This window comes from Zea mays, chromosome 3 (assembly GCF_902167145.1).
Source record: "Zea mays cultivar B73 chromosome 3, Zm-B73-REFERENCE-NAM-5.0, whole genome shotgun sequence".
Lineage (NCBI taxonomy): Eukaryota > Viridiplantae > Streptophyta > Magnoliopsida > Poales > Poaceae > Zea > Zea mays.
The window spans coordinates 30,261,795-30,288,157 of record NC_050098.1 but is presented as its reverse complement, the minus strand read 5'-3'; the positions used below and the strand labels follow the sequence as shown (position 1 = coordinate 30,288,157).

Genomic DNA, 26,363 nt, shown 5'->3' with positions numbered 1-26,363 from the left:
TGTAAAACCAGAAAAACCCAAAGGTGACGGGTTCGGTAAAATTCATTTTTAGCGTCCTCACGGACCGTCCGGAGTGCACGACCGGACCATCCTAGACTGCTTTATCTGACATTTGACGACACATTAAGTGCATTATAGCCGTTACTGCTGACCGTTGCGATTTCAGTCGTTGATGTGCAGGGGCGGACCGTCCGGACCAAGGGCACGGACCGTCCGCGGTTGGCAGAAAAGGAGCAACGGCTAGGAAGTGGTTGGAGGCTATAAATACAACTCCAACCACCTCCATTCAACATATCCAAGCACTCCACTCATCCACATTCAATACAGAGCTAGCAATCCATTCCAAGACACATTCAAAGCTTCCAATCTCTCCAAGTTTCCCAATTGAGACAAGTGATCATTAGTGATTAGGGACTTGAGAGAGTGTGATATGTGTTTCATTTGTTGCTCTTGTTGCTTGGTTTTCATAATCGTGTTTTCTTCTTCACTCTCTAAACTCTATAAGTGTTTTGTAAAGGTTGCAAGAGACACCTAATTGTGTGGTGATCCTTGCAGGGTCTTAGTGATCCGTGAGATTGAGAAAAAGCACTCGACCGGTCTAAGTGACCGATTGAGAGAGGGAAAGGGTTGAAATAGACCTGACCTTTGTGTCCTCCTCAACGGGGAGTAGGTTCTTTGGAACTGAACCTCGAGAAACAAATCACTATGTCCACTTGTATTCATCTTCACCATTCGATTTGTTTCTCCCCTCTCCTCTCTCTCTAAAGTTCTCTTGCTCACATCATTTTGAGTTTGCTCCCAAAAGTTATCTGCACCTATTGAGCAACTCATTGCAAGAGAAACTATCTTTCGCACTCGGAATTATTTCTAACACTAATCCCAGGTATAGTGCTTGTTCAAAGTTTATAATTTTTAGGTTTCGCCTATTCACCCCCCACTAGGCGACTTTCAATTGGTATCAAAGCTCGGTGCTTCATTAGAGTCTAACAACTCGAAGTGATGTCGGGAGAATACGCCAAGAGAGAGATGGTCACCAGCGAAAAGCCCGAAGGCTTGGGAAGGAAGAATGAGTAATAGACTCCATCGAAGGAGACCGGCGACAAGCACAAGGAAGAATTCGCTTCCTCCATCAAGTCGCATAAGAAGGGTGACAAGAAGAAAAAGAAAATGAAGAAGGTGGTCTACTATGAGACCGACTCTTCATCACCTTCCTTATCCGGCGCCGAGTCTACAACTTCGAAGTGCTAAGAGCGCAAGAAGTATAGTAAGATGCCTCTACGCTATCCTCATATTCCAAAACATGCTCCTTTACTTTTGGTACCCCTATGCAAACCACCATATTTTGATGGTGAAGATTATTGTATGTGGAGTGATAAAATGAGGCACCATCTAACCTCACTCCACGAAAGCATATGGGATATTGTTGAGTTTGGAGCGTAGGCACCATAGGTGGGCGACGAGGATTATGACTCCGATGAGGCTGCCCAAATAAGGCATTTTAATTCCCAAGAAACTTCTATACTCCTCGCCTCCTTGTGTCGAGAGGAGTATAATAAGGTGCAAGGGTTGAAAATTGCCAAAGAAATTTGGGATGTCCTCAAGACGGCGCATGAAGGGGACGAGGTGACCAAAATCACCAAGCGTGAGACGATCGAGGGAGAGCTCGGTCGATTCGTTCTCAACAAAGGAGAGGAGCCATAAGCAATGTACAACTGGCTCAAGACAATGGTCAACCAAGTGCGCAACCTCGGGAGCACCAAGTGGGATGACCATGAAATGGTCAAGGTTATTCTAAGATCTCTTGTTTTTCGTAATCCTACTCAAGTTCAATTAATTCATGGAGATCCTAGATACAAATAGATGTCCCTCGAGGAGGTTATTGGCAAGTTTGTGAGTTTTGAACTAATGATCAAAGACTTCAAACACATTGTCAACTTGGAGCAAGGCGCCACCTCTACACCTGAGGTGCAACCCGTTGCATTCAAAGCAACAAAAGAGAAGAAGGAAGAGTCTACACCAAGTAGACTCCCAATCGATGCCTCTAAGCTCGACAACGAGGAAATGGCTCTTATCATCAAGAGCTTTCGGTAAATCCTCAAGCAAAGGAAGGGGAAGGACTACAAACCTTGTTCCAAGAGGGTGTGCTATAGGTGTGGTAAGTCCGGTCACTTTATTGCAAAATGTCAGTATACAAGTGATAGTGACAGGGACGACGACAAGAAAGGGAAGAAGAAAATGGAGAAGAAAAGATACTACAAGAGGAAGGGTGGTGAGGCACACATGGGGCGGGAATGGGACTCCGATGAGAGCTCCATCGACTCCTCCTCCGACGAGTACGCCGCCAACATCGCCATCAACAAGGGCCTTCTCTTCCCAACGTCAGCCACAAATGCCTAATGGCTACGGACAGTAAGAAGAATAAGGTACATTCTAGAGATACCCCCCAAATACACTACTTCCGATGATGAGGGTAGCTCTAGTGATGATAATGATGATTTAACTTCTCTTTTTGCTAACCTTACCAAAGATCAAAAGAAAAAGATAAATGAATTGATAGAAACCATTAACGAGAAGGATGATCTCTTGGAATGCCAAGAGGACTCGCTCGTTAAGGAAAATAGGAAGTTTGTCAAACTAAAAAAATGCTTATGCTCTAGAGGTAGAAAAGTGTGAAAATTTATCAAAAGAGCTTGATGTTTGCAATGATTCAATTGCCTATCTTAGAACCAAAAATGCTAGTTTAAATGCTAAGATAGAAGAATTGAATGCTTGCAATGTTTCTACATCTACTGTTGAACATGTCATCATTTGCACTAGATGTAGAGATGTTAATATTGATGCTATGAATGATCACCTTACTATGATTAAAGAACAAAATAATCACATAGCTAAATTAAATGCTAAAATTGCCGAGCATGAGCTTGAGAATGAAACTTTTAAATTTGCTCATAGCATGCTCTATAATGGGAGACGTCCTGGCATTAAGGATGGCATTGGCTTCCAACAAGGGAGCCAAAGCAACATCAAGCTTAATGCCCCCAAGAACAGACTCTCTAATTTCGTTAAGGGTAAGGCTCCCATGGTTCATGATAGAGAGGGTTAGATTTTATATCATGAGAACTATCCTGAGCACAAAATTAGGAAAATTCATGCTAGAAAATCTCATAATATTTCTCATCATGCTTACATGTATAGTAATGAGGCTTCTAGCTCTAGGCATTCAACTCATATCAATATGCCTAAAAAGAAAAGTGCTAATGCATCAAATGAACATTGCATTTCATTTAAGACTTTTGATGCATCTTTTGTGCTGACTAACAAATCAGGCAAAGTAGTTGTCAAATATGTTGGGGGCAAACCAAGAGTCCCACGACATGTGTTTGGGTACCCAAGGTACTTGTTTCTAATGTGAAAGGACCTAAGACCGTTTGGGTACCTAAAAACAAGGCCTAAATTTGTTTTGTAGGTTTATACATTCGGTGGGACAAGTTGGATAATCGATAGCGGGTGCACAAACCACATGACAAGGGAGAAAATGATGTTCTCCTCATATAAGAAAAATGATGATCCCCAAAGAGCGATTACATTCGGGGATGGAAATCAAGGTTTGGTTAAAATTGCTATATCTCCTAACCATTCCATTTCCAATGTTTTCTTGTAGATTCTTTAGACTACAACTTGCTTTTAGTTTCTCAATTGTGTAAAATGGGCTACAATTGTCTCTTTACTGATGTTGTTGTTACTGTCTTTAGAAGAAGTGATGACTCAATAGCTTTTAAGGGAGTGTTGGATGGTCAGCTATATTTAGTTGATTTTAATGATAACAATGTTGAACTAGACACTTGCCTAATTGCTAAGACTAATATGGGCTGGCTCTGACATCACTGACTTGCCCATGTTGGGATGAAGAATCTTCACAAACTTCTAAAGGGAGAGCACATTTTAGGACTAACAAATGTTCATTTTGAGAAAGACAAGATTTGTAGCGCATGTCAAGCAGGGAAGCAAGTTGGAATTTGTCATCCACACAAGAACATCATGACGATCGATAGGCCACTGGAGCTACTCCACATGGACCTATTCGGCCCGATCGTTTACATAAGCATTGGCAGGAGTAAGTATTGTCTTGTTATTGTGGATGATTATTCTCGCTTCACTTGGGTATTCTTTTTATAGGAAAAATCTCAAACCCAAGAGACCTTAAAGAGGTTCTTGAGACGAGCTCAAAATGAGTTTGGATTAAGAATAAAAATATTAAAAGCGACAATGGAACGGAGTTCAAGAACTCTCAAATTGAAGGATTTCTTGAGGAGGAGGGCATCAAGCATGAGTTCTCTTCTCCCTACACACCTTAATAAAATGGTGTAGTGGAGAGGATGAATAGAACTCTATTGGACATGGCAAGGACCATGCTTGATGAGTACAAGACACCGGATCGGTTTTGGGCAGAGGTGATTAACACTGCTTGCTACTCCATCAACTGACTCTACCTTCACCGAATCCTCAAGAAAACATCATATGAACTCCTCACCAGTAAAAAGCCCAATGTTTCTTATTTTAGAGTTTTTGGGAGCAAATGCTTTATTCTTATCAAGAGAGGCAGAAATTCTAAATTTACTCCTAAAGCAGTAGAAGGCTTTTTACTTGGTTATGACTCAAACACAAGGGCATATAGAGTCTTCAACAAGTCCATTGGAGTAGTTGAAGTTTCTTGTGATATTGTGTTTGATGAGACTAATGGCTCTCAAGTAGAGCAAGTTGATCTTGATGAACTAGATGATGAAGAGCCTCCATGAGTCGCATTAAGGAACATGTCCATTGGGGATGTGTGTCCAAAAGAATCCGAAGAGCCTCCACAAGAACAAGATCAACCATCATCATCCATACAAGCATCTCCACCAACTCAAGATGAGGATAAGGCTCAAGAAGAAGAGGATGAAGATCAAGACGATGAGTCACCTCAAGAGGAGGACATTGATCAAGGGGGAGATGAAGATGATCAAGACAAGGAAGATGATCAAGAAATTCAAGACCAAAGACCACCACACCCAAGAGTCCACCAAGCAATTCAAAGAGATCACCCCGTCAACTCCATACTTGGTGACATTCACAAGGGGATAACCACTAGATCTCGAGTTGCTCATTTTTGTGAACATTACTCTTTTGTGTCTTCTATTGAGCCATACAGGATAGGGGATGCACTTAGAGATCTGGATTAGGTGATGGCAATGCAAGAGGAGCTCAACAACTTCACAAGGAATGAGGTATGGCATTTAGTTCTACGTCCTAACCAAAATGTTGTAGGTACCAAATGGGTATTCCGCAACAAACAAGATGAGCATGGTGTGGTGACTAGGAACAAAGCCCGACTTGTTGCAAAAGGTTATTCACAAGTCGAAGGTTTGGATTTTGTTGAAACCTATGCACCCGTAGCTAGGCTTGAGTCAATTCGTATATTACTTGCCTTTGCTACTTACCATGGCTTTAAGTTATATCAAATGGACGTGAAGAGTGCCTTCCTCAATGGCCCTATCAAGGAAGAGGTATATGTTGAGCAACCTCACGACTTTGAAGATAGTGAGTATCCTAACCATGTTTATAAGCTCTCAAAGGCGCTTTATGGGCTTGAGAGCACCTAGAGGGGGGGTGAATAGGTGATCCTGTAAAACTTGAAACTTAGTGTCACAAAAACTTGATTAGGAGTTAGCACAATAAGGCCAAGTGGCTAGAGAGGAGTCTTAGCAAAACACAATAACCACAAAGAGATCAACACAGAGATGGCACAATGGTTTATCCCGTGGTTCGGCCAAGTCCAATACTTGCCTACTCCACGTTGTGGCGTCCCAACGGACGAGGGTTGCACTCAACCCCTCTCAAGCGGTCCAAAGACCCACTTGAATACCACAGTGTTTTGCTTTCACTTTACTATATCCCGGTTGCGAGGAATCTCCACAACTTGGAGCCTCTCGCCCTTACAAAGATGTTCACAAAGAAGCACGGAAGTAAGGATGGGATGAGCAACGCACACAAGACACAAAATCAGAGCAACACACACACACACAAGTCACAACACGAGCTCTCAACACAACTCAAAGAGTTCTCTACTCAAACGGAGCTCTAGTTGCTATCACAAAGAATTGAATGCGCGGAATTGAAGTCTTGGTGCTTAGGAATGCTTAGAGAATGTTTGATGTCCTCCTCCATGCGCCTAGGGGTCCCTTTTATAGCCCCAAGGTAGCTAGGAGCCGTTGAGAGCATTCCAGGAAGGCAATTCTTGCCTTCTGTCGCCTGGCGCACCGGACAGTCCGGTGCACCAGCGGACACTGTCCGGTGCGGATCTCTTTCCTTATTTGGCGAAGCCGACCGTTGCAGATTCAGAGTCGTTGGCGCACCGGACACTGTCCGGTGCCCCCTTCTGACCGTTGGCTCGGCCACGCGTCGCGCGCGGATTACGCGACCGACCGTTGGCCCGGCCGACCGTTGGCTCACCGGACAGTCCGGTGACTTATAGCCGTACGCCGTTAATCGCTTCCCGATAGCGACGACTTCGCTGTGAATGGCTCACCGGACAGTACGGTGCACCACCGGACAGTCCGGTGATTTATAGTCGTACGCCGTTGATCGCTTCCCGAGAGCAGCCAGTTGACAGTCGCCAGCCTGGCGCACCGGACACTGTCCGGTGCACCACCGGACAGTCCGGTGCACCCAGACTGCGCAGACTTTGGTTGAACAAAGCCATCTCTATTCCAAAGTGATTTCTCTTGTTTCCAGCACTTAGACACAATACATTAGTCTCTAAAATAATGTACTAAGTCTTAGAAACATACCTTTACTCTTGATTTGCACTTTGTCCATCAATTGGCATAGATTAACACTTAAGCACTTGTGTTGGCATTCAAACACCAAAATACTTAGAAATGGCCCAAGGGCACATTCCCTTTCAATCTCCCCTTTTTTGTGATTTATGCCAACACAATAAAAAAACAACTAAAGAAGTGCAACATCAATGCAAATGAGAACACAAATTTGTTTTGATTCAAATTTGGCATATTTGGATCATTCTTTGCCACCACTTGGTTTTGTTTTTGCAAATCAACCTCAATTTCCTATCTCTAAGTCAAACACACTTGTTGAGACATAAAGAGAGTTGTTCCAAGAGAAATTGATCAAAGATTTCAAAAACTCCCCCTTTTTCCCATAATCAACTATTCTCCCCACAAGAAGCCAACTTTAGACAAAAGAGACAACAAGAGAGTTTTGACAAACCAAAAACTCTATTCTACTCTTTTCAAAGTTCTCAAGTGGTAGCTGATCCATTGATTGCTTTGGCCTTATTTTCTCCCCCTTTGGCATCAAGCACCAAAACAGGATCAATCTTGGCCCATAAACCCCATTGCCTCACCAAAATCTTCAAATAAGAGTACCAAGGCAATAAGGATATTGAGATGGACTTGGAGTAAGTTACCCTCTCATCGGAGTGCAGTGGAAGTCTTGCATGGTCCAAGTCTACCTTTCCCTTTCAATCCACCTTTGAGACTAAATCAAGCAAACTCAAGCACACGGTTAGTCTCAAGGGGTCAAGTTGTAGCACATCTCCCCCTAAATATGTGCATCACTCACACATGGACTTTTGAGGTCCGGGGAGTGTTTGTACAACTTGAGCACCATAAATAAACAACAAAATGCATGAGGAACATGATCAAAGGCATGAACACATGTATGCTATAAATCAATCCAAGTTCCGCGAATCTAAGACATTTAGCTCACTATGCAGCCTGCAAAAGGTCTTCTCGTCTAAAGGCTTGGTAAAGATATCGGCTAGCTGGTTCTCGGTGCTAATATAAAACACTTCGATATCTCCCTTTTGCTGGTGGTCTCTCAAAAAGTGATGCCGGATGTCAATGTGCTCTGTGCGGCTGTGCTCAACAGGATTGTCCGCTATGCGGATAGCACTCTCATTGTCACATAGGAGTGGGACTTTGCTCAGATTGTAGCCAAAGTCCCGGAGGGTTTGCCTCATCCAAAGTAGTTGCGCACAACACTGTCCTGCGACAACATACTCGGCCTCAGTGGTGGATAGGGCAACGGAAGTTTGTTTCTTAGAACTCCATGACACCAGGGACCTTCCTAAGAATTGGCACGTCCCTGATGTACTCTTCCTATCGACCTTACATCCTGCATAATCGGAGTCTGAATATCCAATTAAGTCAAAGGTAGACCCCTTTGGATACCAGATCCCGAAGCAAGGCGTATCGACCTAAGTATCTAAGAATTCGCTTCACGGCCACTAAGTGACACTCCCTTGGATCGGATTGAAATCTAGCACACATGCATACACTAAGCATAATATCCGGTCTACTAGCACATAGATAAAGCAAGGAACCTATCATAGACCGGTATGCTTTTTGATCAACGGACTTAGCTCCTTTGTTGAGGTCGATGTGTCCGTCAGTTCCCATCGGAGTCTTTGCGGGCTTGGCGTCCTTCATCCCAAACCGCTTTAGCAAGTCTTGTGTGTACTTCGTTTGGGAGATGAAGGTGCCGTCCTTGAGTTGCTTCACTTGGAACCCAAGGAAGTAGTTCAACTCGCCCATCATCGACATCTCAAACTTTTGAGTCATCACCCTGCTAAACTCTTCACAAGACTTTTGGTTAGTCGAACCAAATATTATGTCATCGACATAAATTTGGCACACAAATAAGTCACCATCACAAGTCTTAGTGAATAAAGTTAGATCGGCTTTCCCAACCTTGAAAGCATTAGCAATTAAAAAGTCTCTAAGGCATTCATACCATGCTCTTGGGGCTTGTTTAAGTCCATAGAGCGCCTTAGAGAGCTTACATACATGGTCGGGGTACCGTTCATCCTCGAAGCCAGGGGGTTGCTCTACGTACACCTCCTCCTTGATTGGCCTGATGAGGAAAGCGCTCTTCACATCCATTTGGAACAACCTGAAAGAATGGTGAGCGGCATATGCTAGCAAAATACGAATGGACTCTAGCCTAGCCACAGGAGCAAAAGTCTCCTCAAAGTCCAAACCTGCGACTTGGGCATAACCTTTTGCCACAAGTCGAGCCTTGTTCCTTGTCACCACCCCGTGCTCGTCTTGTTTGTTGCGGAACACCCACTTGGTTCCCACAACATTCTGCTTGGGACGAGGCACCAGTGTCCAAACTTCATTTCTCTTGAAATTATTGAGCTCTTCCTGCATGGCCAACACCCAGTCCGGGTCTAGCAAGGCCTCTTCTACCCTGAAAGGCTCAATAGAAGAGACAAAGGAGTAATGCTCACAAAAATTAACTAATCTAGAGCGAGGAGTTACTCCCTTGCTAATATCACCCAAAATTTGGTCAACAGGATGATTCCTTTGAATCGTCGCTCAAACTTGGGTTGGAGGTGCCGGTTGTGCTTCTTCCTCCATCACATGATCACCTTCTGCTCCCCCTTGATCACACGCCTCTTCTTGATGAACCTATTCATCGTCTTGAGTTGGGGGATGCACCATTGTTGAGGAAGAAGGTTGATCTTGCTCCTTTTGTTCTTGTGGCCGCACATCTCCAATCGCCATGGTGCATATTGCGGCCGTTGGAACGTCTTCTTCATCTACATCATCAAGATCAACAACTTGCTCTCTTGGAGAGCCATTAGTCTCATCAAATACAACGTCGCTAGAGACTTCAACCAAACCCGATGATTTGTTGAAGACTCTATACGCCTTTGTATTTGAGTCATAACCTAACAAAAACCCTTCTACAGCTTTGGGAGCAAACTTAGAATTTCTACCTTTCTTCACTAGAATATAGCATTTGCTCCCAAATACACGAAAGTAAGACACATTGTGTTTGTTACCGGTTAGAAGCTCATACGAAGTCTTCTTGAGGAGGCGGTGAAGGCAGACCCGATTGATGGCGTGGCAAGCCGTATTCACGGCTTCCGACCAAAAACGCTCGGGGGTCTTGAACTCTCCAAGCATCGTCCTCGCCATGTCTATGAGCGTCCTGTTCTTCCTCTCTACCACACCATTTTGCTGAGGTGTGTAAGGAGCGGAGAACTCGTGCTTGATCCCTTCCTCCTCAAGGTACTCCTCCACTTGATGGTTCTTGAACTCAGACCCGTTGTCGCTCCTTATCTTCTTCACCTTGAGCTCAAACTCATTTTGAGCTCTTCTTAGGAAGCGCTTGAGGGTCCCTTGGGTTTCAGATTTATCCTGCAAAAAGAATACCCAAGTGAAGCGGGAAAAATCATCAACTATAACAAGACCATACTTACTTCCTCCTGAGCTTAGATAGGCGACGGGTCCGAAGAGGTCCATATGAAGCAACTCCAAAGGTCTTGATGTGGTCATCACATTTTTGGTATGATGAGAGCTTCCCACCTGTTTACCTGCTTGACAAGCTGCACAAGGTCTATCTTTTTCGAAAGTTACATTAGTTAGACCTATCACGTGTTCTCCCTTTAGAAGTTTGTGAAGGTTCTTCATCCCTACATGTGCTAAGCGGCGATGCCAGAGCCAGCCCATGCTAGTCTTAGCAATTAAGCATGCATCTAGACCGGCCTCCTCTTTTGCAAAATCAACTAAATAGATTTTGTCGTCTAATACACCCTTAAAAGCTAATGAACCATCACTCCTTCTAAAGACAGACACATCCACATTTGTGAATAAGCAGTTATATCCCATATTACAAAGCTGACTCATAGACAACAAGTTATATCCAAGCGACTCAACTAAAAACACATTGGAAATGGAGTGCTCGGATGAAATAGCTATTTTTCCTAACCCTTTCACCTTGCCTTGATTCCCGTCACCGAATATAATTGAGTCTTGGGAATCTTTGTTCTTGACGTAGGAGGTGAACATCTTCTTTTCCCCCGTCATGTGGTTTGTGCATCCGCTGTCGATAATCCAGCTTGAATCCCCGGATGCATAAACCTGCAAGGCAAATTTAGGCTTGGGTTTTAGGTACCCAACTCTTGTTGGGTCCTACAAGGTTAGTCACAATGGTCTTAGGGACCCAAATGCAAGTTTTATCTCCCTTGCATCTTGCCCCTAACCTCCTAGCAATCACCTTCATATCCTTTCTACAAATAGCAAAGGAAGCATTGCAAGTATGAAAAATTGTAGAAGGTTCATTGTTTACTTTTCTAGGAACATGAACAACATTTCTTCTAGGCATAGCATTTTTCCTAGCCAAATTTCTATCAAGCATAATAGAAGAACTAGAAGCAAACATGGCTTGAGAATCAAAAGCATCATAACTTCTATAAGCATTCCTAGAATGTCTCCTATCATGATACATGAAAGCATGGTTCTTTTGAGTACTACTAGCCATAGGGGCCTTCCCTTTCTCCTTGGCGGAGATGGAAGCCTTATGGCTTGTTAAGTTCTTGACTTCCCTCTTGAAGCCAAGACCATCCTTAATTGAGGGGTGTCTACCAATCGTGTAGGCATCCCTTGCAAATTTTATTTTGTCAAATTCACTCTTGCTAGTCTTAAGTTGGGCATTAAGACTAGCCACCTCATCATTCAATTTAGAAATTGAAACTAGGTGTTCACTACAAGTATCAACATCAAAATCTTTACACCTATTGCAAATTGTAACATGTTCTACACAAGATGTTGATTTATTAGCTATTTCTAACTTAGCATACAAATCATCATTTATACTCTTTAAGCTAGAAATAGAGTCATGGCATGTGGACAATTCACAAGAAAGCATTTCATTTCTTTTAATTTCTAAAGCAAGGGATTTTTGAGCCTCTACAAACTTATCATGTTCTTCATACAAAAGATCCTCTTGCATTTCTAATAATCTATTCTTATCATTCAAAGCATCAATCAATACATTAATCTTATCAACCTTAGTTCTATCTAAGCCCTTGAATAAACATGAATAGTCTATTTCATCATCGCTAGATTCTTCATCACTTGAGGAAGCATAAGTACTAGTATTACGAGTGCTTACCTTCTTTTCCCTTGCCATGAGGCAAGTGTGATGCTCGTTGGGGAAGAGGGATGACTTGTTGAAGGCGGTGGCGGCGAGTCCTTCGTTGTCGGAGTCGGACGATGAACAATCCGAGTCCCACTCCTTGCCAAGGTGTGCCTCGCCCTTAGCCTTCTTGTACGCCTTTTTCTTTTCCCTCTTGTTCCCTTGTTCCTGGTCACTATCATTATCGGGACAATTAGCGATAAAATGACCAATCTTACCACATTTGAAGCATGAGCGCTTCCCCTTTGTCTTGTTCTTGTTGGGATGCCCCTTGTGACCCTTTAGCGCCGTCTTGAAACGCTTGATGATGAGGGCCATTTCTTCATCATTAAGCCCGGCCGCCTCAACTTGCGCCACCTTGCTAGGTAGCGCCTCCTTGCTCCTCGTTGCTTTGAGAGCAATGGTTTGAGGCTCTTGGATTGGGCCATTCAACGCATCATCAATGTATCTAGCCTCCTTGATCATCATCTGCCCGCTTACGAACTTTCCAAGTATCTCCTCGGGCGACATCTTGGTGTACCTAGGATTCTCACGAATATTGTTCACAAGATATGGATCAAGGACGGTAAAAGACCTTAGCATTAGGCGGACGACGTCGTGGTCCGTCCATCGTGTGCTTCCATAGCTCCTTATTTTGTTAACGAGGGTCTTGAGCCGGTTGTACGTTTGGGTTGGCTCCTCGCCCCTGATCATTGCGAATCTCCCAAGTTTGCCCTCCACCAACTCCATCTTGGTGAGCATGGTGACGTCGTTCCCCTCATGTGAGATCCTGAGGGTGTCCCAAATCTGCTTGGCGTTATCCAAGCCGCTCACCTTATGGTATTCGTCCCTGCACAATGAAGCTAGAGAACAGTAGTAGCTTGTGCATTATTGTGAATTTGCTCATTAATGAACATGGGACTATCAGTACTATCAAATTTCATTCCACTCTCTACTGTCTCCCATATGCTTGGATGGAGAGAGAACAAGTGACTACACATTTTGTGACTCCAAAATCCATAGTCCTCTCCATCAAAGTGAGGAGGTTTACCAAGTGGAATGGAGAATAAATGAGCATTGGTACTTTGCAGAATACGAGAGTAATCAAAAGAAAAGTTCGAATTGACCGTTTTCTTTTTCTCGTAGTCGTTGTCGTCGTTGTCCTTTTGGGAAGAAGAGGACTCGTCGCTGTCGTCGTAGTAGATGATCTCCTTGATGCGCCTCGTTTTCTTGTTCTTCCCGTCTTTTCTTTTGTAGCCCGACCCCGAGTCAGTAGGCTTGTCATCCTTTGGGTCATTGATGAAGGACTCCTTCTCCTTATCATTGACCACCATCCCCTTGCCCTTAGGATCCATCTCTTCGGGTGATTAGTCCCTTCCTTGAAGAGAACGGCTCTGATACCAATTGAGAGCACCTAGAGGGGAGGTGAATAGGTGATCCTGTAAAACTTGAAACTTAGTGTCACAAAAACTTGATTAGGAGTTAGCACAATAAGGCCAAGTGGCTAGAGAGGAGTCTTAGCAAAACACAATAACCACAAAGAGATCAACACAGAGATGGCACAGTGGTTTATCCCGTGGTTCGGCCAAGTCCAATACTTGCCTACTCCACGTTGTGGCGTCCCAACGGACGAGGGTTGCACTCAACCCCTCTCAAGCGGTCCAAAGACCCACTTGAATACCACGGTGTTTTGCTTTCACTTTACTGTATCCCGGTTGCGAGGAATCTCCACAACTTGGAGCGTCTCGCCCTTACAAAGATGTTCACAAAGAAGCACGGAAGTAAGGATGGGATGAGCAACGCACACAAGACACAAAATCAGAGCAACACACGCACACAAGTCACAACACGAGCTCTCAACACAACTCAAAGAGTTCTCTACTCAAACGGAGCTCTAGTTGCTATCACAAAGAATCGAATGCGCGGAATTGAAGTCTTGGTGCTTAGGAATGCTTAGAGAATGCTTGATGTCCTCCTCCATGTGCTTAGGGGTCCCTTTTATAGCTCCAAGGCAGCTAGGAGCCGTTGAGAGCATTCCAGGAAGGCAATTCTTGCCTTCTATCGCCTGGCGCACCGGACAGTCCGGTGCACCACCGGACACTGTCCGGTGCGGATCTCTTTCCTTATTTGGCGAAGCCGACCGTTGCAGATTCAGAGCCGTTGGCGCACCAGACACTGTCCGGTGCACACCGGACAGTCCGGTGCCCCCTTCTGACCGTTGGCTCGGCCACGCATCGCGTGCGGATTACGCGGCCGACCGTTGGCCCGGCCGACCGTTGGCTCACCGGACAGTCCGGTGACTTACAGTCGTACGCCGTTAATCGCTTCCCGAGAGCGATGACTTCGCCTGTGAATGGCTCACCGGACAGTCCGGTGCACCACCGGACAGTCCGATGATTTATAGCCGTACGCCGTTGATCGCTTCCCGAGAGCAGCCAGTTGACAGTCGACAGCCTGGCGCACCGGACACTGTCCGGTGCACCACCGGACACTGTCCGGTGCACCCACACTGCGCAGACTTTGGCTGAACAAAGCCATCTCTATTCCAAAGTGATTTCTCCTGTTTCCAGCACTTAGACGCAATACATTAGTCTCTAAAATAATGTACTAAGTCTTAGAAACATACCTTTACTCTTGATTTGCACTTTGTCCATCAATTGGCATAGATTAACACTTAAGCACTTGTGTTGGCATTCGAACACCAAAATACTTAGAAATGGCCCAAGGGCACATTTCCCTTTCAGGGCTCAAGCAAGCCCCAAGAGCATGGTATGAATGCCTGAGAGACTTTCTTATCACTAATGGCTTTAAAGTTGGAAAAGCTGACCCTACTCTCTTCACTAAAATAATTGCTAAAGACTTGTTTATATGCCAAATTTATGTTGATGATATTATATTTGGGTCTACTAACGAGTTATCTTGTGAAGAGTTTAGTAGAATTATGATACAGAAATTCGAGATGTTAATGATGAGGGAGTTGAAGTATTTCCTTGGGTTTCAAATCAAGCAACTCCAAGAGGGCACCTTCATCTTCCAAACTAAGTACATTCAAGACATTCTCAAGAAGTTTGGGATGAGGAATGCCAAACCCATCAAGACACCCATGGGAACAAATGAGCATCTCGACCTCGACACGGGAGGTAAATTCGTAGATCAAAAGGTATACCGATCGATGATAGGTTCTTTACTCTATTTATATGCTTCTCGTCCGGATATTATGCTTTCAGTATGCATGTGTGCAAGGTTCTAGGCAAATCCTAAGGAAGTTCACCTTAGGGTCGTGAAAAGAATAATGAGATATTTAGTTTACACTTCTAAGTTTGGGCTATGGTACCCCAAGGGATCTACCTTTGATCTAATTGGGTATTCCAATGCTGATTATGCTGGATGTAAAATTGACAGGAAGAGAACATCAAGGACTTGTTAGTTTCTGGTACGATCTCTGGTGTCTTGGGCTTCAAAGAAACAAAATTCAGTAGCTCTACCCACCGCCGAAGCCGAGTATATTGCTGCAGGCCATTGCTGTGCACAATTACTCTGGATGAGGCAAACACTTAGGGACTATGGCTACAAATAGAGCAAAGTCCCTCTCCTATGAGATAATGAGAGTGCAATCCGCATGGTGGATAATCCCGTTGAACACAGCCGCACTAAATACATAGACATCCGGTATCACTTTTTGAGAGATCACTAACAAAAGGGGATATCGAAATTACTTATGTTAGCACCCACAACCAATTAGCCGATATCTTTACCAAGCCCCTTGATGAAAAGACTTTTAGCAAGCTTAGGAATGAACTCAATATCCTTGATTCTCGGAACTTTGATTGAAATCTTGTACATATTGCTCATTTATATACCTTTGATCATGTCTCTTTCATTTGGTACAAATTCATATTTCTTATTCTTCTTGTGGCAAAGCTAAGACTAATGTGCTTCCATGAGTATTTCTGTGATTAGTCTTAGATTGAAAGGGAAATGGAGTATTCGGCAAAGGCAAGGCTTCCACTACAACTCTGTCGGTATCACTTATCCTTTGCCCACCTCATAAACTTTCACTCATATCCTTTTACCAAAAGGGGAGAAAATAGGCCCAAAGGAGGAGAATTAAAAGGCCTCTCAAGTTTCTTCGTTTTGGCTTAATGCCAAAGGGAGAGAAAGTAATAAGGCCCAAAGTAAAAGGATCGCACCACCACCCATTTTCAAAAACTATTTTACAAAGGGGAGAAATTTATTCAAATTACAAAAAGCCTCTTGACAGCTAAGAGGAGAATTTCTTCAGGGGAGCTTTCATTTAGCCAATGGAAAAGCATTTGAAAAAGGGGGAGAATTTTCAAAAACTTGAAAATGCTTTTTGAAATCATATTCTTAAACCATTGGCTAATTGCAAAAGAACTTCAAAGACTTTTTCAAAAGATTTGCAAAAACAAACTAAGTGGTGCGAATGTGGTCCAAAATGTTAAAAAAAAGAAGAAAGCAATCATATATACTTAAAATTACTTTCAGTTGGTTTAAATTCAAGTAACTTTTGCACATCTGTCAAAATTGCAAACTAGTTACATTCCTACACTTTATATTTGGTTTGTGTTGGCATCAATCACCAAAAAGGGGGAGATTGAAAAGGAAATGGACTTAAACATTTCCTATAATCGATTTTGGTGTTTGACAACCATCACAAACCATATGGACTAACTAGTTTGCCTAGTTGATCATTCCTCAGGTGCGTAAGTTCGTCTACAAGTACTCTAAGTCGACTATCCGGAATATCATAGATTATTCCGGACAAGAGAAGCTTTTTGGAAAAACACCTATGCGCAGACCGTCCGGGCCCTTGCGGCGGACCGTCCGCGACACGAGGGTGAGCATTAGACAGGAACTCTGTAAAAACATACGATAACACTACAGACCGTCTGAAGAAGAAGCGAGCACCGTCCGAGACCAAGCGTGGACCGTCCAGCCTCAGGTGCGGACCATTCGGTCGTTGTAAAACCAGAAAAACCCGAAGGTGACGGGTTCGGTAAAATTCATTTTTAGCGTCCTCACGGACCGTCCGGAGTGCATGACTGGACCGTCCGCGACTGCTTTATCTGACATCTGACGACACATTAAGTGCATTATAGCCGTTGATATAGCCGTTACTGCTGACCGTTGTGATTTCAGTCGTTGATATGCAGGGGCGGACCGTCCGGACCAGGGGCACGGACCATCCGCGGTTGGCAGAAAAGGAGCAACGGCTAGGAAGTGGTTGGAGGCTATAAATTCAACCCCAACCACCTCCATTCAACAAATCCAAGCACTCGACTCATCCACATTCAATACAAGAGCTAGCAATCCATTCCAAGACACATTCAAAGCTTCCAATCTCTCCAAGTTTCTCAATTGAGACAAGTGATCATTAGTGATTAGTGACTTGAGAGAGTGTGATCTGTGTTTCATTTGTTGCTCTTGTTGCTTGGTTTTCATAATCGTGCTTTCTTCTTCACTCTCTAAACTCTATAAGTGTTTTGTAAAGGTTGCAAGAGACACTTAATTTTGTGGTGATCCTTGCGGGGTCTTAGTGATCCGTGAGATTGAGAAAAAGCACTTGACCGGTCTAAGTGACTGATTGAGAGAGGGAAAGGGTTAAAATAGACCCAGCCTTTGTGGCCTCCTCAATGCGGAGTAGGTTCTTTGGAACCGAACCTCGGGAAACAAATCGCCGTGTCCACTTGTATTCATCTTCACCATTCGATTTGTTTCTCCCCTCCCCTCTCTCTCTAAAGTTCTCTTGCTCACATCGTTTTGAGTTTGCTCCCAAAAGTTATCCGTATCGATTGAGCAACTCATTGCAAGAGAAACTATTTTCGCACTCCGAATTATTTCTAACACTAATCCCAGATATAGTGCGTGTTCAAAGTTTATAATTTTCAGGTTTCGCCTATTCACCCCCCTCTAGGCGACTTTGAATTAAGCATGGCATAATCTGGACGTGGAATGATGGTTTACTCCGAATCAACATCCCCCATATCTATACGTCCCCCATAAATCAAATGATTATATTAGATGAGTTGGTTAGGAGATTTAATAAGGTGGGTTGATTAGGGAATTTAAATTTTTTATGGCAGTAACAGGCACCATAAAATCAAGGGATTGCATGCTCGAGATTTTATAGGTTACCTTTTTTGAAATTTTGTTTTGTTGTGTAAATGTGTATGTCGTAAATATCTTATATATATGGCGCAAATGGTATGAACCCCATATAGACACTGGGTTAGGTAATGTTTGCGTAAAATGTGAATAGAACAAACATAAACATACAACAGATAGGAAGGGGAGCCATGAACTAAATATATATGTCGTAATTACCTATTGACGTTGACATAAATATGTATACAGAGTAGCATAAAAACAGGGCCATCGCTCGCACCTAGGGGAGTAGTTGTCACCACGCGCGCCTTTGGGATCCGTCGCCGCTCGCGCCTAGAGAAGTCTGTCGCCGCCACTCCCACCTCGAATGGGTCGTATCGTGCGCGTCTTAGGGACCCCCATCGCACGTGTGCCGCCGGGATCCACTGTCGCGATCGCTCCCACCTCAGATGTGTTGCCTGTGACGAGTCGATCTCGAGGACGACAATGTCCCGACTGATGGTCCTCGTCGTCTATCCGTCCGCGGCGGACCACCGGTGCCACGTCCGTCCGCCTGCCGCGGACACCTTCTGTCCGCGCAGGACCCGCTCGGCCGCGCGTCGGCCAGCGTCGTGCTCGTCCGCGGCGGACCCGCCTAACCGTGTGTTCACACGTCGGCCATTGCCGCGCCTGACCCGCCCACACGTGTTGGCCCCGTCATCGCGCAGCTGCCGCCGTCGCTGAAACCCTAATTCATGGTCTCATGTAGCTTTTATAGACAGCTCAAAGCCTCGTCTGTTGAGGTGGTGCGGCTGAAACAAAAGGGACCGTTGGGTCAGAGCTTTCGAGTTTCGATCACTATTTGGAAGCATACGGCTCAAAATATATAAACTATCTGAAAGCACATGGCTCAAAATTGGGCCATTGCTGATTAGAATGCTCAGTTCAGCCCATGCTTGGCCCAAACTTTGCGAATATTTTAGCATGGGCCGAAGCAAATACGTCCTCATAGCTGATACACTTATGACAGAACACACAGGTAACACACGTGTAAAGTTGATCAGTTTATATATCTACAATACAGCTGCAGTTTCGAACACGAGGCACATTATGTCACAAACCTATGCAGATGCATATGCATATGCTACACACACAGGTACAGGTGCAAGCTAGATCCTCTCAAAGAACCAAATCAAAGGGCGTCCAAAAAGCTTCACTCAAGAGGCTTCCTGCTCCTGCTGCTCTCCACTCCCACCACCGTTGCTGGCATCAGCAGTCATGGCACCACCACCATCGCTTGGCAACTCCCCGCCAGGTGCTTCAGGGGCAACGTTCACGTGCTCTGTTGTCGCCATGGCAATGGCAGGCTCAGGCTGTCTCGGGACATCAGCGCCCAGGCGCCCATCGCCGCTTGGCAGCTGCCTCGGAACCGACCTGGCCTGTCGGATGGCGGCCGCAGCCTCTGGCATGATGACGCCTGGTGGCTGTGGGGGAACCCAGCGGCGCTGCAATTCTGCTGCAACCGCTGCCGGGTCATCCATGGCATTACTACCAGCATGGTGATTAGAAGAACCCCCTTGGTAGCTGCTCCGTGGGCCAACAACATTCAATCGGTCGCTGCTTGTCTGTTGCTGGAATCCGTATCCACCAGGCCTCTGCACCCGCTGCTGGAATCACAAAAATGTCACAACTCACATGATTCAGTGTAACTTGCCACCAGATTAGTTCATTCAGTGCTGCTGTAGGACAACAAGCAAATTATAGCTTATGGTAGACAAGATGATGTATGATACTCAAACACAAATGTGATAATCAAAATTAACTACTATAGCATGGCCCACATGATTGCCTACCTCAGAGTAGGATCCTGGAAATGGTCCATAAGAAGATTCAGCAGCTAATGGCATGAATGAGTTCCTCCCTGTTCAAGATAAACCATGAGTCTATGAGTGAAGTAACAGCTGTGACAGGCAAGAACATTTGGTTTCGGGAGCTAAAAGAAATATCTTTGGCAGGATTGCAGCGAGTTTGGTGGCTCAACAGTTCCTTACCTGTGTCAAAACTGTTGTTTGGTGGTGTTGCATACATATTAGTTTGCTACAAATAGAAACACAGCATGAGAGATAAGAAAATAATTTAATTTGTAAATACTGACTGGAAGGACCAGAAACTGCAAGTCATACCTGAAAAGCTCTCCCTTGATAGTCAATTGGCCCTACACAGAGAAATAAAAATAATAGCAATGTGGTGAGAGCCATGCTAATGCAAATAGTTGTTACTTATTACCTCAATGCTAAACCTAGAGCTTTAAATATTTTATATGTAGATGGTTCAAAACTACAAGCGATCGAGATGAAAATAACCGCTAGATCAAAATTCACATCCCAAACTGCCCTAAGTTTCTAATATAAGGAAACTATCTCTACAGTTCAGTATGATGTGTCAATTATTAAGTATGATGCTGACCGTTCCATGATGAAGGCTGAACATGCTCTTCCAATAGGCTGTGTTGTTTTTTTCTTGAATACGCAGGAGGTCTGCGTATTTTTATATTAAGAAGAAAAAAGGGGGGAACCCCAAAACAGAAACAACAGTTTTACAAACTCACACCACCATTAACGCCTAAGACAGCTCCTCTAAATGGAAGAAAGAGAGAGTTTTAGCGCCAGCCAAACGCCAGCACATCAACTCCTCCCTAGCTGCCGAAAGGGCGACCTCAACATTCGGGCTACAACCATCAAACACACACCTATTCCTGTGTTTCCAGATCGACCACGCACCCAATATGACCAGCGAGTTGAAACCACCCGACAAAGGCTTGCCCACCACCTCGGCACTCTTCTCCCACCAAGAGTCAAAGCAGCCATCCCCTGTAGAGGGACAGAGCACCTGGAAGTCCCCAGACCGAAGGAAAAGGAACCAAAACTGCTTCGCAAAGCTGCACTCGACCAATAAGTGATTAATAGTTTCATCCGCCTGGTCACAAAGCGGACAGCAGACGGGATGATCCATTCCCCTTTTTGCCAACCTGTCAGCTGTCCAACATCTATCATGCACAACCAGCCACATAAAAAATTTGCATTTCCTTGGTGCCCAGGTCTTCCAAATCCGTTCAGCCGGCCTAAATTCAACAGCTCCAAGGAGAAGAACCTGGTAGGCAGAACTAGAGGAGTAATCCCCCGACGCGCTGAACTTCCAAGAATGCTTATCAGGAATCCCAGGTTGAAGAACTAAGCCCTCCAGCAAGTCACAGAGATCCAAAACCTGTGCAAGCGCCCTAACTGAAAGCGCACCCCTTATATCAGCCACCCAATTCAGATTTGTTAAAGCATCTTTTACCAGCCTTTTGGAAACAACACACTTAGGTACATGCTCAAGAACCTCAGGTGCCACCTCACTGATTCTTCTACCATTCAGCCACCGATCCTTCCAAAAGAGGATATCCTGTCCATCACCCAATTGAGACACAACTGCAACATTGATCAAGGCTTCCACCGCACCACATGCCTGAACAGGGAGAACCGACCAAGGCTTAGAGTGATCGGTTCTCTGGAGCCAAGGCCACCTAGCTCGAAGCGCCACGCTCAAAAGCCAAAGATCAGTGATCCCAAGGCCGCCCAGAACTTTAGGCCTAGTGACCTTGCCCCACGCCACTAAACAGTGACCACCATTGGCTTGTTTTCTTCCTTTCCAAAGGAAACCTCTTCTTATCTTGTCAATAGCTTTGATGGTCCAAATAGGGAGGTCCAAAGCCATCGCAGCATAAATCATTTTTGCCGTGAGAACAAACTGAACATAAACAGCACGACCCGCCTTTGTCATCAGGTCGGCCTTCCAACCTGGGAGAACACTAGCTGCCTTGTCCACCAATGCCTGTAACTGGGCCTTTGAAAGCTTTCCCAAGGACAGGGGCAGTCCAAGATATTGACACGGAAAATCAGAAATGGGGCAGGGGAGAGAAGCTTGGACCCGCATCAAATCATCTTCGGTACAACGAATGGGGAACACACTACTTTTCAGGACATTGGTCTTGAGCCCCGAGGCTTCCCCAAAAAGCCGAAGGATCTCCAGGACCAAGCTGATGTCTGAAGCCACCGGCCTAAGAAAAACCACCGCGTCATCCGCGTAGAGAGAAAGCCTGTGATGTAAAGTCCCAGAAGATAGCTGCTGAAGTAACCCTTCATCGGAAGCCTTTTGAATGAGCAAGTTCAGAACATCCATAACCAAAATGAACAACAAAGGGGATAGTGGGTCTCCTTGCCTAAGGCCCCTCTGGTGTGAAATGATCTCCCCAGGAACGCCATTTAGCAAAATTCTTGTGGAGGAAGAAGCCAACAGTCCACACACAACATCACACCAAATCTGCCCAAACCCCATTTTCCTCAAAACCTCAATGAGAAACGGCCATGACACCGAATCAAAAGCCTTAGAAATGTCTAACTTGAAGAGGATACGAGCCTGTCTTTGTTGATGGAGATATCTGGCCGTACGCTGCACCAATATGAAGTTGTCAAGAATGAACCTTTTTTTGATAAAAGCCGTCTGATTGGGTGAAACCATTGCACCCAAGTGTCCAGCCAGCCTATTTGCCATCATCTTTGTTACCAGCTTGGCGAAGCTATGTATGAGGCTGATCGGACGGAAGTCCTTCACAAGGGCTGCACCCTCAAGCTTTGGCAAAAGGGTAATGAGGGCTGAATTGAGCAGCCCAAAATTTCTGAAATTGCAATCCGAAAGCTGATTCTCCCTGATACGATTTAAGGTCTCACTCAATGATTTAAACACATTTTCTTGTGACTCGAATGCTTCTGTTAACTTCATGAGTACCTTCCTATCTGTAAAAAGGAGTTAACTCACTAAAGTAACAAAATCCAAAAATATAATGGCTACTGTACTTTCAAATATGATAAATTATCAAAAACAAATTCTGAAACCTTCATCTTTTGAAGCAAGCACTTCTTGGTTTATTTTAGCAATATCAGAAAAGGCTGATGCAGAAACTTTTATGGCTTCCCTAATTTCTTCACAAAGTTTGGAAGTATGTTCACTCTTTGCATTTTCATCTCCTTCAGCAACGACTCTACGAGTCCAAGATTTCAGACTAGGGATGACCAATTTCTGAGAAAAAAATATTCATGGGAATAAGTTCAGCATCTGACATAATTTTTTTAAAAAAAAAACTTACAGAATGACCAGATGTACCTTTAGGGTTATGGCAGCACTAGCCCCTAAACCAAGAAAAAGACCTGCACCAAGGAGTGTGTTTACCCAGCTCAACTGTGCCTTTGTATGTGGAACAATTGGTCCAGCAGTGGCAGAGGCAGTAGCTGCTTGTGGTTGAACTTCTGTATAAGGTTGCAGCACAACAGATTGACTGGGATTGTTTGCTGGAGGAATAAAAGAAACAAGACAGTTACTAACTTCAGTCTATGGCATAAATTCTGGAATAATTTGTATGAACTATCATCATCAACAACAACAATATCTAAGCCTTTTAGTTCCAGCTCCCAATTAAGTTGGGTAGCCAGGTAGGACAGAGTTGAATCCAACATAGACCACTCACAAAAGGGGAAAAGAAACAAAGAAATCTCTACTATATTAAACCACCAGTTTTCCTGGTTCCACGGTTCCACCGTCATCAATTTTACAAAAAAAACCCTTATATTTCTTTTGTAATCAATCCACTGTCCCTCTGATTTGGTCGGATCTCCTGCTTCGCCCCCCTCCTCACGCCAACGAAACATAAAAAAATCACCAGCACGAGGATTCAAACCGTGATAACTAGAAAGAGGGCACTCGTCTCTAACCACTACAACTCATATTGGATTGTGTTGTACAAATAAATCATATATCATATATGGAAACCATAGCGATGCACGGGCAACTAACTATATACACAAAAGCATCACTAATAGTGATATTACTAGGGATAAAGACTATTTGTGGTTCAGTCACATGAATAGCCGATTTCCATCCACTCCTATTCAAGGACAATTCCATCGTTGAAGGGAAAAGAGAATCATAGTGCAATCAACCTATAGCTACATCAAGATATTATTATTTGAAATAAGTTAGTCACTAATTCAAGAAAGCAAAATAAGTTGATCGCAAGTGCTATACAAGACATAAGAGCAGTTGCAACTGAGGAATGAAAGAACAGTGAAAGTATCTTCATCAAGCAGAAACAGATACTAATTTTCACTAGTGTTATTTGTTTGTCAGCTATCCTGACAAAGCTAAGAAAACAGGAAGTAAATCTTCCTTGTTCAGGTGAAAAAAAACATTGTGCAAATCAAGCTTCTAAGATTTCTTATAATTTGGATCTGCTATTTTGCCATCAATTTAACAACAATCATATACTGATAAGTGATAGCTAGGGCTGAACATAATAAGAAGATCTAAATAATAAAAATCAGAAAGAATTAAAATAAAGATGATGTCCAAAAAATGAGATGGTATCACAGTAAATTGCACCATATCTAGAATGATAAGTTACCTTGTTGCCTACCAGCAGCTACAGCATCTGTTCCATTTGGCTTAGGGTCCTATAAGGCATTAAGCTAGCTCAGAAACACTTTCACCTAGGGTAAACAGTAGGGGTAGCAGGAAAATAAAATCTTACAGGAACTCTACAAAAGGCCTCATCAATTTCTTCACTTGTAAGGCCTTTCTTTTCCAGGAAGGAACGCCTGTGAAATACTGGAGAACCCTTCACTTTCGGATGTGAAAGAAACTTCACAGCATTCTGTATGTAATCCTCCCTCATAAGCTGTGGAGCTTGAATTACAAGATTATCGAATGATTCATTCCCACCAGAACCACCTACAGAGTCAGAAAATCAGAATGTACCATTTTGTTTTGAGATCAGGGGAAGCGTAAACAGTTAAGCACAGTGAGTCGTCAATAAAAGAACAAGACGAACCCTCAGAACTGCCATTTTGTCCACATCATTTCATTGTGTGATGGGAGTAGTGTTAGAGGGGTAATTTATATGCAAGCCTGAACTCTGCGCCCATACACAACACATTTGCAGAAATCTGTTTACAAATTTCAAACATGAATTAACTTTTGTCCCACCCACCACTTACATCTATTGAATTTTGTTTAAGACCAAGAAACATGCTAGTTCCAGTTTGGTTTGAAGCATTTTTGCAACCTTAGTTCCAGCCTTGCACAGTCCTAACCACCAGCAGTCATTAGGCTGTGTCCACAAAAGGGCGCGCCTTTTATGATTTCGCCTGATGCAAGAAGCTAGAGCATCCATTTTGTAGCCTACTCTTGAAACTTATGAGCCAGATAAGCATCATCATGCTCATCAACCATTCATTAAACAAGTAAAGAGCCCTGATTACTAGCGAAGAACTCTCACAGGACAAATCAGAACAAAAAATATATCCTCGAATAGCTCAGAAATCCACTTCTTTGTACGCCAATTCGACGAATTGGACGAATCCCTAGTCTCCTACTCCTTCCAGCCGGCAGCCGCAGGACCCATCAACGACATATGTACCAAATCCTCGCCGTCGCTAATACTCGATGAATAATTCGCGTCAGATTGTTACCGATGAATTTAACCAGAGGTAATCAACCCGGCACCAGAGTCGCCACGCAAAGAAAGGTCACACCTGCCGCAAGAATCGCACGGAGAAAAGACCGGAAGGTGTTTTATGCACAACTGATGAGAAAGGAAGAGAGTCTGACCCTGCGGCGCGGAGCTGGGTGACTTCTCGGCCATCGGAGAACCTCACAGCGCGGATGGACGAACACGGGAACTCTCGAATCTCGACCTGAGGGAGACAGAATCGGACGACGACGACGCGCTGGAACATCCCCGCGTAAAAAATATTTATGCCCATTAAAAAATTTGTACCCATAACGGGTTTAAGATTTTGCCTAAACCTATATCCATCGGGTTAGCAGGTACCCATGGGTTACCTATAGGTTTCATCTCCAATATACTTGTTTTTCTTTAATCAATAAGTATCGTAATGATTAATGATATCATGATCCAAAATCTATGTAATGAACAACGAGTTTATCATTTAGTATAAAAATTATTAGTAGAGAGAATGAAATACAAATAATAAATTGTATAATTAAGTGACCTTGCACTAAGTTATTCATCCACCACATATATAACGCTAGTAAAAACTATAATAGCAAGCAAGCAACACTCTCACCGACTACTGATATATTCACCAATTGATAAAAATTATGAAGTAAATAAAGAATAACAAGTTTGTTGTTCGTTTATAAAATAAAATGATAATATGCATTAGATTTGGTCGGGT

At 43.9% G+C, this 26,363-nt stretch overlaps 1 protein-coding gene across 8 annotated transcripts; it reads right to left on the bottom strand.

Moving 5' to 3' along the window:
- Positions 1 to 18,982: 18,982 nt before the first annotated feature.
- Positions 18,983 to 25,926, bottom strand: LOC100283823 (peroxin Pex14). Of its 8 annotated transcripts, none has more exons than XM_035965895.1 (10): positions 25,774 to 25,918; positions 24,695 to 24,894; positions 24,569 to 24,617; positions 23,275 to 23,459; positions 23,007 to 23,190; positions 20,853 to 22,907; positions 20,256 to 20,287; positions 20,124 to 20,169; positions 19,926 to 19,993; positions 18,983 to 19,739 (listed from the first exon to the last, which is right to left on the bottom strand). In XM_035965895.1, exons 1-10 carry the CDS (start codon positions 25,805 to 25,807, stop codon positions 19,290 to 19,292), a joined length of 3,303 nt encoding a protein of 1,100 aa, XP_035821788.1. In that variant the 5' UTR covers positions 25,808 to 25,918; the 3' UTR covers positions 18,983 to 19,289. The 8 variants fall into 8 exon arrangements, 5 of the variants coding, with proteins under 5 accessions (XP_035821788.1, XP_035821789.1, XP_035821790.1 ...); XM_035965896.1 differs by having other exon boundaries at positions 18,983 to 19,736; XM_035965897.1 differs by lacking the exon at positions 25,774 to 25,918 and adding an exon at positions 25,635 to 25,756.
- Positions 25,927 to 26,363: the final 437 nt, after the last annotated feature.

Bases quoted from the DNA above. Each gene is read 5' to 3' on its own strand.
- LOC100283823 (XM_035965895.1), bottom strand. From the start codon at position 25,807: ATGGCCGAGAAGTCACCCAGCTCCGCGCCGCAGG. The intron at 24,895-25,773 runs GTCAGACTCTCT...CTGACTCTGTAG, and splicing joins ACCCAGCTCCGCGCCGCAGG to GTGGTTCTGGTGGGAATGAA. The intron at 23,460-24,568 runs GTAACTTATCAT...TTATTCCTCCAG, and splicing joins AGCTGCTGGTAGGCAACAAG to CAAACAATCCCAGTCAATCT.